This window comes from Seriola aureovittata, chromosome 1 (genome assembly GCF_021018895.1).
Source record: "Seriola aureovittata isolate HTS-2021-v1 ecotype China chromosome 1, ASM2101889v1, whole genome shotgun sequence".
Lineage (NCBI taxonomy): Eukaryota > Metazoa > Chordata > Actinopteri > Carangiformes > Carangidae > Seriola > Seriola aureovittata.
Genome location: NC_079364.1, coordinates 33,110,701 through 33,128,349, shown reverse-complemented (window position 1 = coordinate 33,128,349; position 17,649 = coordinate 33,110,701). Strand labels below are relative to the sequence as shown.

The window sequence follows — 17,649 nt, the reverse complement described above, 5'->3', positions numbered from 1 at the left end:
AAGTTGAACTGATTTCAGAAGAGATTACCTGTAACTTTTATAATGAAATATAAAAACATTTGTCCTCTAGTCACGTCGAGCTGCAGTACCAACATTAGCCATTGCAGGCTGTTGGCGATAAAGGGCTAGAAGAAGAAGCATCAGAAGAAGAAGAAGAAGAAGAAGAAGAAGAAGCAGCAGCAGCAACCGCAGCAACAACACAACAACACAACATGGCTACTTCCATGGTATACGTATAAACAGTTCACTGTGTGACTGTATCTACGATCATTGAACAGAAAAAAGGATTCGGTGAACATGGACTCATATCAGCACCGGGGTCCGTCAGAGAAGCAGCCGCCTCTTGTCTATCCTGGCGGCTTTCTGGAGACCCCCTGCACCGCCAACAGGCCACCGCCGAGCAGTGCGGCTCCTCAACCGCCACAGTGGGCACCTTCACCGGGATCGACACAGCGGGACTACACTGCTCCTCAGTGGACTCCTTCACCGGGATATGGCGGTCATCGAGCCTACGAATTAAATTACCCCGCGCCGCCTCCCGTAGGAGGGGGTTTTGGATGGCCTCGCTTGGCCCCTCCGTATGGATTTGACCCCTCGGTACCTCCGCCTCCCTTCGGCCGTTCCCCAGGCCACTTCTCGAACACAGTACCCTCCGCACCGGTAAACACATACGGTAGCCTCCTGCAGCTTAGAGCTGGTCCTCACCTCCCCGAGTGTGACTTTCAGCCGGTGTCAGGATCCGGTGAGAACCGTCAGCAGGAATATGAGGATGTCCGTGAGGCTGGGAGCCTGTTCGGCGGCCCTCTGCTTCCTCCTTTTAGTCAGGACCACCATCGGAGACTGGGAACAATAACAGCTCAGCCTGAGGATGAAGCCGCCTCACAAAGGAGGCAGGACACTGTGTGGCTCCAACGGTTCATTCAAAGCAGGAGCAAAGTGTCGAAGAGCCCGCAGACCCTGGAGCACCAGCAGCGGCCACACCACAGCTGTGTCCCCGCCTTGAGAGAGGCTGTGTACGGGGCAGCTCAGCTCCTCTCCGCACTCAAGGAGTCCTGCCAAACTCTGAAAGACAACGTGGAGAATGACGGTGTGTGGGCAGACTCCTACCCAACTGTTTTACACATGAAGCAGGAGCTCCAGGACAGAGTGAAGCTCCTTACTCACGGAGACCATTCAAATGAACTAAGAGCTAAACTGAACCGTGTGAGGAAGAGGAGGGCCCGGAGACTGCGAGCCAGAGGTCTGCTGCAGCTGGAGGAAGATCACAGACAGGAGCGCATCGCTGAAAGAGAGGCTGCTATAGAAACGTGGAGGATGAAGCAGATACATGAGGTAGAGGAGAGGAAGAAGGTAAGATCACGGGGTTCAAAGATGGGGTTACAGCTGACGAGTTACGATTGGGGTTAATGAGTTGGCTTAATGGTCTATCACATGTTCCAAAATAGAAGAAAATTCATTCCACTGACTAAAAGCTGTGCTTCAAACTAAGAGTACTTCGTAGGAATGTAGTGGAATCGAAAGTACAATATTTTTCTTTTAAGTGTAATTGAGTTAAAGTCATACATACAAAAAAAAAAGAAGTGGAAAATATACTTTCAAGTACCTACAAGTAAATGTACTTCTCTTTTATCGTTATCTCTACCAAAGGGGAAAAGAAAGCTGTAAAACTGAGTTTAGATCTGAGTTTGTAACTGTAAAAGAAGTAATTTTCTTATAGGTCATATTTCTTATTCTTTAGATTTCTTTTCACCTCTTGACAACATGGTAGCCCTATTTTTTTATTCTCAAGCCTATGGTTCTCAATAAAAAACTAAATAAAACCTGTTATCTCTAAATAAGTGTTGGTCTAGCAGGTATTCCATGTGTGACCTTTCCCCCCATATGCAGTTTGTGAGTTGTAACAGTTTTTCCGCAGTGAGCTGTGTGAACAACCTGCTGCTGTGACTCAGGTGAACGCTCGCTACAGGAAGTAGACTGTGTCTGACTTGACTGCAGTCGTTTGATACTCTGCCCCTGAAGTCACCAGCAGCTCACGTTGACCACCAAGTCAGGCGCAGTCAGCTGAAGTAGATCTCTGACGCACTTAAAAGCATTGGAAGCATTGATGCTCCAAACACCTTAAGACGTTCAAAACCTAAGTTCTAACCTCAGGTTCTCAGGTCATCCGATGTGTGACGTGTTCTCGTTGGTGTAGATGCGGTGACGGTGAACTATAGTAGCTCTGTCACAGGAATGATGAGCAGCATAATGAATGGTGAGGACTGTTTGTGTTTGTGCACCAGGAGCAGGAGCTGAAGCTGGCTGCAGACACCGTTCTCTGTGAGGTCAGGAAGAAACAGGCCGACGTGAAGAGGATGCAGGACATCCTGAGATCTCTGGAGAAGCTACGCAGGCTGAGGAAAGAGGCAGCATCCAGGAAAGGTGAGAGGAACCTCTGTCTGCAGCCACACCGAGGACAATGAACCACCAACCCCTGTCTCACCACAGGCTGGCTTCATGTTAAAGTGATGGAGAATCACAGTTAATTTTGTGATGTGGAGGGAGGTGAGCTTCTGGTCTCAGGCTGCATCACCATGGGATTTCAAATTTATCTAACTGTTGAAGCTTTAATCGATCATAACTGTGAGTGTGAGGGAACCTGAATCCACTGCTGCTGCTTTACAAAGTCGACGGAGAACACGCTGTATATAAAGAGTTTTACTGGACCTTCATGTAGTAAATGAATCCACACAGTCAGCATGAAGGAGGATTAAAATAGCAGACATATTATTATTATTATTATTACAGATTCTTTCACAATGTCTCATTGTTTATTCAACTGATTCAACTAATCTCCACATGTTCCACCTTGTGCTGCTGTAATCTTCATGTTAACTTTTCAGTTCAGACTGGTGTCAGAAATGTTTCAGGTCTGATGTCAGATTTCCATTCATGTGACCAACATGTTAAATTGGCCTCAGATGAAAGTGAAGAGCTGCAGGTCTGAAAAGACTTTAGTGTGAGTCAACAGTGTGTGTGTGTGTGTGTGTGTGTGTGTGTGTGTGTGTGTGTCTGCGTGCGTGCGTGTGCGCAGGGATTGTCACAGAGCAGGACTGTGACGAGGCGTTTGGCCGTCGACTGGAGCAGCTGAGGAGTGTGATGAAGAGGAGGACGGTGGTTTACTCGGCGGAGGAGAAAGCTCTGATGGTGATGCTGGAAGGAGAGCAGGAGGAGGAGAGGAGGAGGGAGCGGGAGAGACGGGTGAAGAAGGAGAGAGAGAGACAGCTGCACAGGAAGCACAGAGTGGATGTTATGCTGTTTGGAGGTGACACTATAGTTTAACAACAGTATGGACTGAGTCACATGTGTGTGTTTTTATTGTGGTTCATTATTTTGTTTGCTCCACAGATGAGCTTCCTGTTGATTCTTTCCTGCTGCCGTTCAGAGAATATTACACCCAGGCTCAACACTCACTGCACGCTTTAATACAGATCAGGTCAGTTTGATTCCTACAGTCACCTTTACAATGTGTGCAGCATGCAGCAGCTTCTGTTGTGAAAGCCTCAACTCCGAAAGAAAACCAGGTTCATCCTTTCAACATGTTACCAGAGGTGAATTGTTATTAATCCTCTATTATGTTTTCATCCCTCTGTGTTCAGCCAGCAGGTTGACCTGATGTCCCTGGGATGTGACTTGATATATCTGACAGGTCAAACATCAGTATAAATGTAGTAGATGTAGAGAAAGAGCAGGTTAACACTGTGAAGCTTGTTGAGTCCAGTAAACAGAGGGTGAAACAATCAGTACTTCACTTCTGTTATTAAAGCCCCTCATGTGAGAATCTTCTGTAGCTGTGGGACCATCTGGGGGTCGTGTTAAGAATGGTAGCACCAGGCTGTCTCACAGCAGGTGCTGTATTTATACCTTTCACAGCACAGACTGTCTACAGACTGCCTCTGTGTACAGACTGTCTCTGTGTACAGACTGTCTCTGTGTGCAGACTGTCTCTGTGTACAGACTGTCTCTGTGTGCAGACTGTCTCTGTGTACAGACTGTCTCTGTGTGCAGACTGTCTCTGTGTACAGACTGTCTCTGTGTAGAGACTGTCTCTGTGTGCAGACTGTCTCTGTGTACAGACTGTCTCTGTCTACAGACTGTCTCTGTCTACAGACTGTCTCTGTGTACAGACTGTCTCTGTGTACAGACTGTCTCTGTGTACAGACTGCCTCTGTGTACAGACCCTCAGACTGCACCTTCAAACCCTGGACCTATGAAATAAAGGTAGAACAACTTGTCCTGACCGATGTGTTTCTCTTTCAGGAGACAGTGGGATGTGTTTGTGGTTGCAGCAGATCATCCAGATGGTTCTCCACTTCCTCAGACTTGGGTTCTGCCAGACCTCCCGTCAGACCAGGACTGGGCCTCTGCCCTGCAGACTGCTGACACGGACTGAGACAGACTCTGACTCACTGGATGTACTGTCAACTAGAGCCTGAAGTACACCTGTCAGCTGAGTGTGAAGCCTGTTAGCATGAAGCCAGCTGAGGAGGACGTGGACATGAGACAGTTGTGGTGTCATTGTACTAAAGCTGGACCAGGTTCTAATCTCAACACACAGATTTTTTATTCACTGACTCTGACTCAGCACGGAATTAAAAGTAAGAACAAGTTCATGTTGTTGTTTGGTTGAGACAAGACAGTTATGTATACAATGTACACAGTCCACAGGTGTGCAAAGGTGAAATGATGGATGTCAACCTCCTGAGAAAATTTAGAACAGAAACTGCAGGGACATTTTATTTAGTGAAAACCTAAATCCATTCATATATATTTTATTTGACAGATAGAGATCCTGTAGTTTTGGAGAAGGTGAATATCTCTCCAGCTTTGTTCATATATTTCATCAGTTTTTATCTCAGTGATAAAAACATATTGTTTTTGGAAGATTTTTATTCCTCTGCGCCGGTGACGCCCAGAGCCACATGCATATTGTTTTCGGGTTGTCCCTCCATCTGTACCTACATCCGTCGGTCCCATTCTCATGGACACGATATCTCAATAACACCTTCAGGGACTTCTTCAAATTTGGTACAAATTTGGCCTCAAGGATTATCTGATTAGATTTTGGTGGTCAAAGGTCGATGTCATGGTGACCTCACAAAACATGATTTTGGCCTGTGAACGTAATATCTCCAGAACTCCTCAAGTGAATCGCTTCAGATTTTGCACAAATGTCCACTAGTTCTCAAAGAAGAACTGATTAGACTTCGGTGGTCAAAGGTCAAGGTAGCCTCAGGAAACACATATTTTTTTATGACTCTGTAACCTGAAACTAGTCTGAGTGGTGGAGGCAGACAACAGGGTGCTAATCCTAGTTTATTTTGTTGTTATAATTCTCAGAAATTAGCAGAGGAAATAAAGGCGTAGATTTATTTACCCCCCAATGTGTTGTTGTTTTCTTGTTGTGTCCAGTCAGATAAACAGTGAGCTGAAACTCAGTATGAAGCTCTATAGACCTGAGGAAGCTGCAGGTTCATCACTACTACAGACTCATTTCACATTGACACAATAACTTGATCCATTACTAATATAAAAATATTGATAATTGATATCTGGACCTGTGATTATTCAAAGCCGTTCATTAATGAGAACCGTGGTTTGGGTCAAGGGAGAACCGAGTGAAGAGTGTCTGGAGGTGAAAGCTCAGGAAGTCATCAGCAGTCAGGAGTTTTTAGTCCACTCGTGGACATGTGAGCAGATGAACCTGTGCTCCGCCCACAGGGACAAACGCTCTGATCATTACAGAATCATGTTTTCTATACAGAATCTATAGTGAGGCTCAAAGTTAATTATTCACAAACAATGATCAATAGATGAGTTAAAGAAATTCCAGCTGACCTGAGATCAGAGTTTACAGCAGGGTCATACTGTCATCAGCTATGATTACACTTTACTCTCTGTTGGCTTCTTCTGTGGTGTTTGTGTGGGTGGACAGTAAATCAGCTAATGGGGTTTACTGTGGGTCAATAGATTAGTGTTCCAGGTGGTTCTCCTTAAAGCACCTTCTCTAATTTAACCTGCAGTCCAGTGAAGCTTCACACACACACACACACACACACACACCTGAGAGGATCCAGTGTCACTACAGCTCCGACACACAGGTAGGTAACATTTCTTCATTTTAATATTCAGATATAGAGTTTAAATAAGAAACAGTTCAGCTGTAAGTTTTTCTAGAGATTAGAGTGAACTTGTAGTTCATCATTCTTCAAAGGCATAAAGTAAGAGAAGGGTAAATACCAGCCATTACTCCTCCTGTTAAACACATTACGATTTGATGATGAAGGCTTCACAGTCTTTGGTTAATCTGACAGTTGAGAGAAGTAAAAAAACACCTACACATGTTCTGTTTGTGGAAACATTTAATTATGAGAAGCATGAACTATTGATATAGGACTTTTAAAAATGTGTTACCAATTCATAAAATACAACATTAAAATACATAAAAAATAATGTAAATGGGTAAAATACATAAAACAGTGGAAGTGAACAAATAAAACTTTGTGCTGACATTAATAGAACGTCAGAAGGTTGTAGGAGGGGGTTTAGCATATGATAGAGTTTCTGCAGCCTCAGACATTCACATCAGTCAGGATTTCCACTATTATCACAGTTCACACAAAGTGGTGGATTATTTTAGTTTATTTTAATTCTAGACCTAAAATATTTTCTTAAAAGAAGTCTGGTACTGGCTTTAAACTGGGCTGTGTGGAACTGGTCTCACACAGTTGATGTTATTTTTCTGGTAGCATTAGCATGTCAATAATTAGCATGTTTGTGTTTCGCACGTCAGAGACACAATGAGCTTACGGAGCATCTGTCCTCTTTGCTGGAGTAAGTCCTGCACCATCTGTCTGCCTGGTGTTTGAGTGTTTCTGAGGATAGCAGGGACCCTGAGCAGGTTTAGCTCATCGCAGTCTGCCTTTGCCTTATGGTTGGGACTGTCAGTTTGACTGAAGCCTCATCTGAAACACTTCATGTTTTTATAATGTAAATGCACAGTGAGCCCGAGTCTGTATGTTACCTGGACTGAGTGTCCTGCTGCACCATGTAAACACAGTGTTGTAATCTGTTGTAATCCCTGCACATGATTCGCTCTTCATTGTGTAACACTCCACAGATATAGAAAGGCAGAGGTGGAAGCACACAGGAATTCTGGGAAAGCAAATCTGGTTTAGCTTCTAGCTTTTCTCAGATCTCTATGTCTCAACGTCTCACTGTGTTGGTGGACCTGGTCTACTGTAAGTGATGGATGGGTCAAGGACCTGGTCGACTGTAAGTGATGGATGGGTCAAGGACCTGGTCTACTGTGAGTGATGGCGGATTCTGACCCTGATGCAGTCAGCTGAGCTCTTGTTGTGTGGGAGTTTGAAACAGTTCTCACTGTCTCACTCTCATTTCTCTTTGAGTGCAACACACACTCATGCAGGATGAAAGTCACACTTTATTTTACTGTACACTAACAAGCCGTAGTTTGTGTCAAATTAGACAAAACTATGAAAAATATGTTCTTTATTAGACATTAAAAAAAACATAGTTACTCCCTTTTAGAGGCTACACCTAATTATGCTGTGACAAGAACAACACTTAGACACTATTACACCAAATTGTACTCTAATTAATTACTAAACTATGACACACCATTTTCTATTTTTTTTTTTTTAAGATAATAGTCTAATGAGAAATAAAATACAATGTGATACCAGATCCAAAACATGCTGCAGTTAGATGCTCTTCTACAAATTATGCTGTAATACTGAATATTGAATACTTCCATCATGGACCTATAGCTACATTAGACAGCTGTAGTTAGAGGAATGTAATGCCATATTACAGAGTCCTAATGGTCCAAATGAACGAGTACATGTAGCTTTTAGCTGTTTCCTCAAATAGTGTTTAGTAGTGAAATAGTCCTGGTCTCACCTAGACTTGCTGTGTCTCCATGACTCCCTGACACTTCCAAGTTAAATCAAGTCTCTTGTGTGTGTGCGTGTGTGTGTGTGTGTGTGTGTGTCCGTGTGTGTGTGTGTGTGTGTGCGTGTCTCTGAACTACGCAGTATGGACGGCGTTCCTCTGAAGATGCCTATCTTACAGGAAATCAGAGAAGACGTCAGAGTCATTGTCCCTGATTATCTCACCATCCTGCAGGAGACGGAGGTGAGTGTGGTGTTGTTTTTGTCTCCATATGTTCACTATGTGTGTAAGTTTGACACACACTCCCTCACCAGCGTGTGTCCCTGTGTGCTCTGTCCTACCACCACACACTGCTGTCCCCATGTGGCAAAGAAAATGAATGCAGCTTTACTATCAATGAAATGTCACACGTTCAACCGATCAAAATATTTTATAAAAAGTGTAATCACCAGAGAGACCTGAGTCACATGACTCAACTGAATAATCATGTCAACTTTAAAGGTGATGTTATGTCTGTTCACTGCATGTTTTGCTGCACCCATTAAGGTGTGCACTTTCCTTTAGCAACACCCAACACACAAACACTACAAGACAGTCAGGGTGCTGTTCTCAACAGTGTGTCGTGGACTTATTGTGGACTTGAATGGCTGCTGATGTGGTTTTAGACTTTTACCCCCATGTTTTTGGGTTTTAAGGTTTCCACTGGTGGATGTGTGAAACTGTACTTCATCAGCCTCGACACCCTCTGATATTTTATCTAGCGCCACCAGCGAGTCAAATTTATAACTTTATGAAGAACTATATCTCAGACGATGATTCTTACTGTGGATGAGATGTGGTTCATTCATGCTCCCCATGCTGAACTGTAATAACTCTGACTTTTCCTCTAGCGCCATCATCAGGACATTTACATTTGTCCAGTTCTTTTGTTTATGACCAGATACCTACAAAACTAATTCCCACCAGCCTGTTTGCTGCTAATTAGCAAATGTTAGCATGGACATTTAGACTCTTAGTCATGCTGTATGTCACCATGAGCTAACGTTCAGCTAGCATTGAGCTAGTGTTGGTGATACCTGCACCAGGTGTTGAGGTATTTCACATCAGATCAGTTCTGGTCCAACAGACTAACTCACAGTCCATGCAAATGTACAGACAGCATAGCATCAGTGATTGTATTGTATTAATGTTATAAGCATAGAGATACTTGAAGGAACTGTTTCTGTCGGTAACGCTTTGTTTCTCCGTGTGACAGTATGAGTTCAGTCTGGAGAACTGGGTGCTCACTGGGCTGCAGAATGGCTTCACCAGCCAGCACCGGCCTCAGCCCGCCACCTCTTCATCAGGACTTCTGCCATCTTGTCCTCCATACTGGATGATGTTCAAAAGCCCTCAGCAGAGCCGCCTGGCCAGCCGCCACAGCTCTGACTTCTGGGAGCCCAACCCTCGACAGCGCTCGCGCAGCCTCAACCCCGCTGTCCTGCGCACCAAGTTCACCATCTCAGAATCTGAGGACAAAGGAGAGACAGCTGCATGGAAAGCCCAGAGATGTGTGTCGGTGACAAGGAGTTCCAGTGGAGAACGTCCCACTGCTTCCAGTCAGCGTGGTCAGCAGAAAGCCTTCGTCCCAGACCTGCTCAACCCTCCGGCCTGTCTGAGCAGCCTGCCACACCAGCGCAGGAAGAACCTGCGACAGTACTCCCTCTCTGCGCTGGAGACGTCAACACAACATAAGCCCAATGCACCCAGCCAAGGCCAGAGCCTGTCCTCACACAGACCCTCTAGCAACAGGACCCCCACCACCAGAGCCAATACAGTTCACCAGCTCCCCAGCATTACCAACCACAAAACAGTAAGAGACAAACAGTTTAATATCTGTGACCAGTGGTGCTCCAGTTTTATTCACAGCAGCCATTTGAAGTCATTGTCTGACACAATGGACTTGTGAGTGAATGAGGACAAAGTGTTGACTTTGTATTTTAATGTGAAAGTGTTTACATCCACAATCGATAAGCAGAGTAGGGAGTGTTTCCTAAGTATAGAGGACCGTGGTTTATATAACAAAGTCATGTATTCATAGCTCCAGGATAAACAGCAGTTATCACTGAGGTCTCTGAACGCAGCTAAACGTTGCTATAAAAACGTCCATCAGGACAACAAGACCAGAGACAGTAGTCAGGTGATCAGCTGATTTGACAGATTGGAAACAGAAAACTAATGAAAATGTAGTTGTTGTCATGATCTTACTGTACGACGAGATGTAGGAGAAACATTACAGGTGAGCCGTCGACTCGGACTGTTCACCTGTTTACAAGATGGATGATTACATGACTGCTTCCCTATTGGACCTGGTTTTGCCATAATTTTAAAATGATGACTTTAGCACTGATTTTTTATTAGACTTAGCCATGACTTTATGACGATTTTAGCCATGATTTTACAGATACTTTTAGTTATGATTTTACTGATAATGTAAGCAATGATTTAAGCCAAGATTCTAGTGATGATTTTGGCCATAATTTACTGATGATTTTAGCCATGATTTTAGATATGATTCTACAGATAATTTTAGCAATGATTTTGTGATGATTTCAGTGATTGTTTCATGAGTGCTGATCACAGTATACAACAGTGTAGACATTCTGTTACATTTTACTTCAGTAGAAGAACAGAAGTATTGGCATCAAATTATACTATATAATATACTTATTAATTAATGTGTTCATCATGTTGCTGCTGGTAAAGGTGAAACACATTTGAACAATAAGCTGTAAACACCGCATCATGTGTTAGCAGTGAGATGGATCTGAAGAAGGGCTGAGAATGAACCAAAACAACATCTGTGTTCATCACTACGAGCAACAACTTTCACATTTCAGTTATTTTCATCCTTTGTTAATATGAAATTATGAATAAGAGCGGCTTTAATGCAGCACTTCAACCTCATAGTGACTGTTACGTCCCTTAGTTGGAGCTAGGGGTGACAGGAACCGTAACGTGACAAATCAAGAATTAAACTGAGTCAATGAATACTAGAAGGTAGTTTATTGCACCCTGAAGGTCTCAACAAGGAAGTCCAATGTGGGGGAGGAAGGGACAAAAGTGGCGTGCCAAAGAAATGAACCCAATAAAACAAAATGAGGCCTAAGCCATCTTCATCTCCTGAAACAACATCTACCTAATCTAAGACAAGAGCCTCCAAAACAATACAGAGGGTGGCACCCACCACTAACCTAATGTGTACAGGGTGCCCCAACTTACCTAACTCCTTCCTCCCACCACATACCTTCAGTACATCCCTTTTACATGAACACAACTGGCAGGCTGATCACTATCCGGCAAAATGAGAGAGAGATCTCCTCATTCAGGCTCCCCTTTTATTGGAGGACTCGAGGCAGATGATTGGCCGCTGGGACAGCCAGGAGCTCAATAAGCCATCCTCCCCTAGTCTGCTCAGGTGGAGCCCAATCACCAATCAGCACCTGGAGGGAGACCAAGTGAGGGAGAGACGGAGAGAGAGAGGGAGAGGGAGAAAACAAAAACAGCCTGCCCTTGCCTGGCACATAACAGTGACTGTTTCAAGAAACAACTGAGGACTACACTATTAAACTAATATACATCCTACGACCTGTCATTCTGTATTATATAGGATAAAGTTACAAGTTACTGTCCGCATGCAACAGTCTTATGCTGTGTCATCCACAGCCTCATAACTGAGAGTTTTTGGTGTGGCTGAAGGAGATCTAATGCTGCGCTGTCTGTCTGCTGTAAAGATAGCCTTCACTCTGACTATGAATACAGCCTAAAGCTCAGGGTGTTATCTTTTCCTGAACCATTCTATAAATCTCCTCACATAAGCCAGGAGGAAAACAGGCTCCATGATGAATCCTCACTGCACAACACAGCACAATGCTTTATTTTCAGGTCTGACCCTTGAAGGTATAATAACCCTCAAGTCTTTGAATGGCCTTTAATTCTTTCTAAGAATGTCAGCACTATGTTAGCTGGAAGAGGAAATCTATCCTTACCGTCTCTTTTTTTCAGCTCACATTTCCAAAATGTTTTCAGGGATCTGGACTCTAAAAATACACTGTGAAAAGTCTGCTCGCTGAATCCAGCCAGGTTATAAGAGCTTCACTAGGATTAGCAGGTGGAAGTCCTCTGAAAATGTCTTTCGCAGCAAAGCTGCATCTCAGGGTCAACCTGCTCCGACCTGCTGTCAGAATCACACAAAGAATGTGAGACATTCACATTAAATGTGTGTGACTGACTCAGCAGAGTGGTCTCTCTGTCCTCACAAACACACTCACTACAGTCTGTTGTTTCACAGTTGTCTCTCAGTCCAGACTCCTGCAGAAACTCCCCCGTGACCTCAGCCCCCCGGGGTCTCCCTTCGTCTGGTTCGGACTCGTCAGCAGAGCTCCTGTCAGCTCTGAGCCCAGAGGAGAGGGAGCTGCTGGGGGCCATCACAGCCCGGGGCTACCCCCTCCGTACTGCCATCATCGCCCTGCAGAAGACGGGCCAGCAGACGCCAGACCAGGTCAGACCACCAACACAGTCAGACCTGTGGTCTCTCTTTACTATCTGTCCTTCACAGATAGCTACACACACACACACACACACACACACACACACACACACACACACACACACACTCATAATATCTGATCTTATTGTCCTGGTTGACATTGACATTTCTCTCTCTTAGTCCAGTCGACAGAAAACATCAGAGTTTGTTGATCTGTGTTTAGACCACCAGCAGCACCGTACGTGTTTTAATGCAGGGTTGTTTTCAGTCTTAGTCCAAGTAGCCTGGAAACACTTGGAAACACCTGTGAATGTTTCCATGGCAACGGATAACTGACAGCTAAGAGCTGCCATTGCAGGAGATGTTTTGTATTTTGCATTATACAGAGAGTTCTATCTATATATGTATCTCATCAGTGAAGCAAGGAGCAGCTGGAGTTGGGAATAGAAGAGAAATACAGTAAACTAAGCCACTTTAATCCAATGTAAAAATAGACCCTCAGAGTTTCCACAGCCTGCTCTGTAGCCTGTGCTTCCCATGACATTTTCTCTGAATAGATCACAGACCACAGGGAGAGCTAATGGGAAAGAGCATATCAGGAAGTTTAACATGAGAAAAGAACACATGGACACACACGGACACACACACACACAACACACACACACACACACACACACACACACACACACACACACACACATGAATCTCTGCTTGTTAGAATTCTAACACAGTGAATATTTGCTAGCTGCTACATGGAGAGAAATATTCCTGCTGGCTTCATCTGACTCACTGTTTCATGCTTTTATAACATTTACAGTCTGATCTCAGATCAGCCCCAAAGTCATCATGAGCTGGTGTGTCAGCTGCTCCATCAGCAGGAAGAACTAATGACTTAATGAGAGTATGATTCTATGTCATGCTGGCCAGGACTCTACAGGTCACTCTGCTCTCACACAGATTGTGTTTCAGCTCCTAAACCTGCAGTTAACACAAACTGCCTGAAGTCACTTCCACACGGTGGCTTAGTGTGAGCGATAATGCTTTTAAAGCTGTAATCTGTTACAGAGAAACCTAACATAACATGACATAACGTGAGCGTATGGTCAGTGGCGGAGAGTAAAGTAAGTGCATTTACACAAGTACTGTACTTAAATTATGCACTTGAACAAGCAGAGCACTTTTAAAGCTGGACCTAGACCAACTGAGACATTCAGGAGAAGGGTCTAAAGAGAGGAGCAAGAACTAAGAACCTGATGGTCACTCTGAGCTCCAGAGATCCTATGTACGTAGAGATGGAGAAAGTTCCAGAAGAACAACCTAATGTCTGGTTTCCTCCAGACATGACTCTGAAAAGTGAGACCAAACGGTTCGATCCTGGTTTCATCAGACCAGAGAATCTGGTTTCTCCCTGGAATCAGGTTCTTGGGCTGTCTCTTCTCCCTGATGTCTCAGTCAGTCCAGGTCCAGCTCTAGAAGAGTCCTGGCTGTTCCAGACTTCTTCATGTCAGAATGATGGAGACTGTTCTCTGAGGAACCTTCAATGCAGCAGAAAGGTTTTTGAGCCCCAACACAATCCTTCACTTCATTTACAGAGTCATGATGAAGTGTCCGAATACTTATGTCAATATGATATTTTAGTTTTTACTTTTTAATACATTTGGAATATATTTCTCAAATTCTGTTTTCACTTTGTCATTATGGAGGATTGAGTGTATATTTCAGTATAAAACATAACGTGAAAACAGTGAAGAGCAATGATACTGTCTGAATAATATATCTAATAGTAAAACAGCCACAACTGACAATTCTTTACAGTGAATAATTTTGCATGTAGTAATAGTAACTCAGTAGATCTCTACCGCTCACTGACTGTAACATTGTCCCAAAGTAAAGATCTGTGATCATAGATAACAATAAAACAACTACTACATACATATGATACAACAGGTGGGATTAGATGTGTGTAGTGCAGTTACAACAGGTCTGTGGTCAAAAACCACGTCTCCTCGACCGGGATGGAAACGCCATGAGGTCAAATATGTGAAAGAGAATTCATGAGGAAAAGAATCTGGCCACACTGACACCAGGCTTTTATAAACCAGCAAATTCTCCAAACAACAACACAAACAGGACTGAAATGTTGAAACAACGTGGAAAAAATATATAAGGAGCTGAGCAAGAGGCCAGAATAAATGGTAATCAAATCATTCTGACCATTTTTGTGAAGGAGAGACAATTCATTTTTAGTGCATTAAACAATAAAGGGATTTAGTGAAGTAAATAGTGTTTAGTTGTGATGTTGATGCTGTCAAAAAGTCTTTCTTGCTCATGAAGGTTCCTCGCTGAGTGAAGTGACCAGAAGTATCTGAGCAGCAGCCATGATCACAGCTGCTCCACTTCTCTAGATGATGAGGAAAGGAGCTTCAATGCTTCCTACCTTATCTCCTTTAGCATAGGAAACATTACACCTTCTTTTACCAAAGGAAAGGAGGAATGCCGTCCCACAACTGTATTTTTGTCTCATGTTATCTTATTTCAACATTTCAATCCAGTTTATTTTGTTTTTGTGGACCAAGTGTTATAAATAAAGTTACTTCCAGATAAGTTGGTGAGGGCTTAGGGCTGTCCCACTGTCAAACCATCGAGGGCATGAGGACTCTCCAGCAGACATTTTGAGCCCTTTATGCACAGTTTCCGTCAGTCTGCATTTGTGCAGAGTTTGCCTGAGGGAATTACCCAAAGTTCATAGCGTTGTGTCATTAAACACAGGGTTACCATGGTTATCAGGGGACGCGCGGAAGCGTAAAAAACAGCAAACAGTGGCCATAAAGTGCAAGAACAATTAACAAACAAGCCTGAAAGGAACAAACCCTAATGTTAGCATTACAAGAAAGAAGAAAGAAGGACATGACAGAATGAAAACAGAGCTCACTGTGATTCTGAGACTGAACTGTGGAGTTATTTGTCCTATGATGACATGCTGATGAATTCCAAATATCCAAATAGGATCAGATCTGAGTCAAACAGGGAGCGAAGGGAGGGAGTAAAAATGTACAATCAAAAGTCCCAAACCCACATTTGAATGCAAATGTTTTGGCATCGTCAAGGTAACGTGATATAAGTGCTGTCCCATTCCTCTTTACACCATTTTAAGCTCTTGCAGTCACTTGCACTCAAACACTCACCAGGTGACGTCAATTAGGGGTGGAACTGATAAGATTTTATTGTTACCAATGTCATTATCGATTCTGCTTATCGATCCGATTCTTTATCGATTCCCATATCGAGGGACGGGAGCCGGCTCCCATCGTTCACTTAAAAGAGCTGGCTTGTGGCGATCGACACATCACGAATATGTCCCTTCACTGCTCTGCTTATACCGGCGATGTAGAGCGTCAAACACATGGCACTCTCAGTACTGTTGATGGATCGAACCAGTTGGAGCCGGTTCTCAACTGGAGCAGGTTCTCGATTTCCATCCTTAGTGAGGGTGTGGGTTTAGGGCTTGGGGGGACATTAGGAGTGGGCCTTTGACTTCTGACTGCAGCCCCTGTTCCATGGATGTATACATGTTCTTGAGAACGTCCTGTTCCTGAGAACCTCGTCTTGCTGACATCCTATGATGAGGGACGACTTTCATTCCTTGGTTTTTGACCCACATGATGTTGATGCGTCTTGTATGAATAAACCTTTATGTGTGTGTGTCTGCAGATCTTGAGTTACCTGGTGGCGTGTGACCACCTGTGTCAGCTGGGTTATGACATGGCTGAGGTAGAGGAGGCTCTGGAGATGTTTCAGAACTGTGAGACAAAGGTAAGAACCGCGGCACCACCTGAGCCTAAAATCCTCTCACAGACTTTACTTCATTTTGACAAAGTTACTTTGCTTTAAAGGTGTATAAACACATGACGGTTTCTTTCTCTCGAGGCCGAGGAGTTCCTTCACCTGCTCAGTCAGTTCCATGAGATGGGCTTCCAGCAGAACGCCATCAAAGAGGTGCTGCTGGTCCACGAGAACCACCGAGAGCGGGCCCTCGAGGAGCTGATGATGCGTGTGGCATGATGGACAGCAGATCAACACACACACACACACACACACACACACACACACACACACACACACACACTCAGAGGTCATCTTGTCTGAAGATGGTCAGTGGCCTTTACAAAGGGAAAGTATATATATTATAAATGCTTTTATTTTGATATTGTAAGCATAACGATAATGACGATGAAGATGATGAAGATGATGATGATGATGATGATGATGATGATGATGATCTCATACTGCACATGTATTACACAAACACTTTGTTTTGGCATGAAGACGTATCATGTGTGTCAGTAGTTCATTTTTTATTGATGTTAACTGTGATGTCACTGTGAGACTCATATTAAAGCTGTTATCAAACTAAACCAAGGCCACACTTTTATTCAGCTCAAGTGAGTGATCCTTACAGGTTTCTACTCTTCTCTATTTGGCCTGATTTACTCTGACCTCCCACAGTGGGTCTGTCTGGGAAACTGTGTTTTAAAGTTAAAGGTTTGTTATCTGTGGAAACCGGATCTGAGTCACACAAACACATATTCTCACTGTTCAACATCACCTGAATCACCTGTTCTGGTTCATCAATTTTCTATCAGTCAGATGTGCTCTGTCTGTAAACAAGCAGGTTCAATCTGCAGGAAAGGTGCATGTGAACACAACTACCTTAAGAACAGAAGGTCAGAGGTGAAGCAGGAAGTCAGTCTATGAACTGACGGGGATGTGTTTACACTCTGGACCCCATCCAAAATAATGAGAAGCCACATCATTGGTAATAAACCACTGAACAGCTCCTACAGGTTGGCAGAGCACTGTGGGGATAATCTGGGACAGTCACTGAGGTCCCTAAGGTTCTGGTCCTGAGTCAGATCCAAACACTTCCCCATGATGGACTCGGAGGCTTTAGGCAGCCTCATCAGAAATGTATGTATGGATCCGATCCTGCCGAAACCTTTCATCTCACACTTCACTCTCCATCTGTTTTCGTCCACCGTGTACTCTGTGGTCACATGTCTGCTGAGCGTGAACACGGAGTCTCCTCGGACCACAGCGGTCAGCAGAGACCCTTTACTGTTCCCATACTGACCGGAGATGGCCGTCCACTGACCTGAGGTCAGACTGTA

The 17,649-nt window shown here is 44.0% G+C and overlaps 3 protein-coding genes across 4 annotated transcripts in view; 2 read left to right on the top strand and 1 right to left on the bottom strand.

The window, feature by feature from the left end:
- Nucleotides 1–162: 162 nt before the first annotated feature.
- pdcd7 (programmed cell death 7) lies at nt 163–5,423 on the top strand. Its single transcript, XM_056383263.1, has 5 exons — nt 163–1,350; nt 2,283–2,421; nt 3,074–3,304; nt 3,388–3,475; nt 4,300–5,423. The coding sequence occupies exons 1-5, from the start codon at nt 298–300 to the stop codon at nt 4,430–4,432; spliced, it is 1,644 nt and encodes a 547-aa protein (XP_056239238.1). The 5' UTR covers nt 163–297; the 3' UTR covers nt 4,433–5,423.
- Nucleotides 5,424–6,040: 617 nt separating this feature from the next.
- ubap1lb (ubiquitin associated protein 1-like b) lies at nt 6,041–17,150 on the top strand. 2 transcript variants are annotated; one of them, XM_056385154.1, is made up of 6 exons: nt 6,041–6,140; nt 8,097–8,196; nt 9,209–9,805; nt 12,284–12,493; nt 16,193–16,294; nt 16,409–17,150. In XM_056385154.1, the coding sequence occupies exons 2-6, from the start codon at nt 8,098–8,100 to the stop codon at nt 16,541–16,543; spliced, it is 1,143 nt and encodes a 380-aa protein (XP_056241129.1). In that variant the 5' UTR covers nt 6,041–6,140; nt 8,097; the 3' UTR covers nt 16,544–17,150. The 2 variants fall into 2 exon arrangements, with proteins under 2 accessions (XP_056241129.1, XP_056241202.1); XM_056385227.1 differs by lacking the exon at nt 6,041–6,140 and having other exon boundaries at nt 6,438–8,196.
- An 86-nt stretch (nt 17,151–17,236) lies between these two features.
- kbtbd13a (kelch repeat and BTB domain containing 13a) overlaps nt 17,237–17,649 on the bottom strand; it is a 1,636-nt gene continuing 1,223 nt past the window's right edge. Inside the window, exon 1 of the mRNA XM_056385044.1 lies at nt 17,237–17,649. This exon is cut by the window's right edge and continues 1,223 nt beyond it. Coding sequence (XP_056241019.1) covers nt 17,320–17,649 — 330 coding nt within the window. The 3' untranslated portion in view covers nt 17,237–17,319.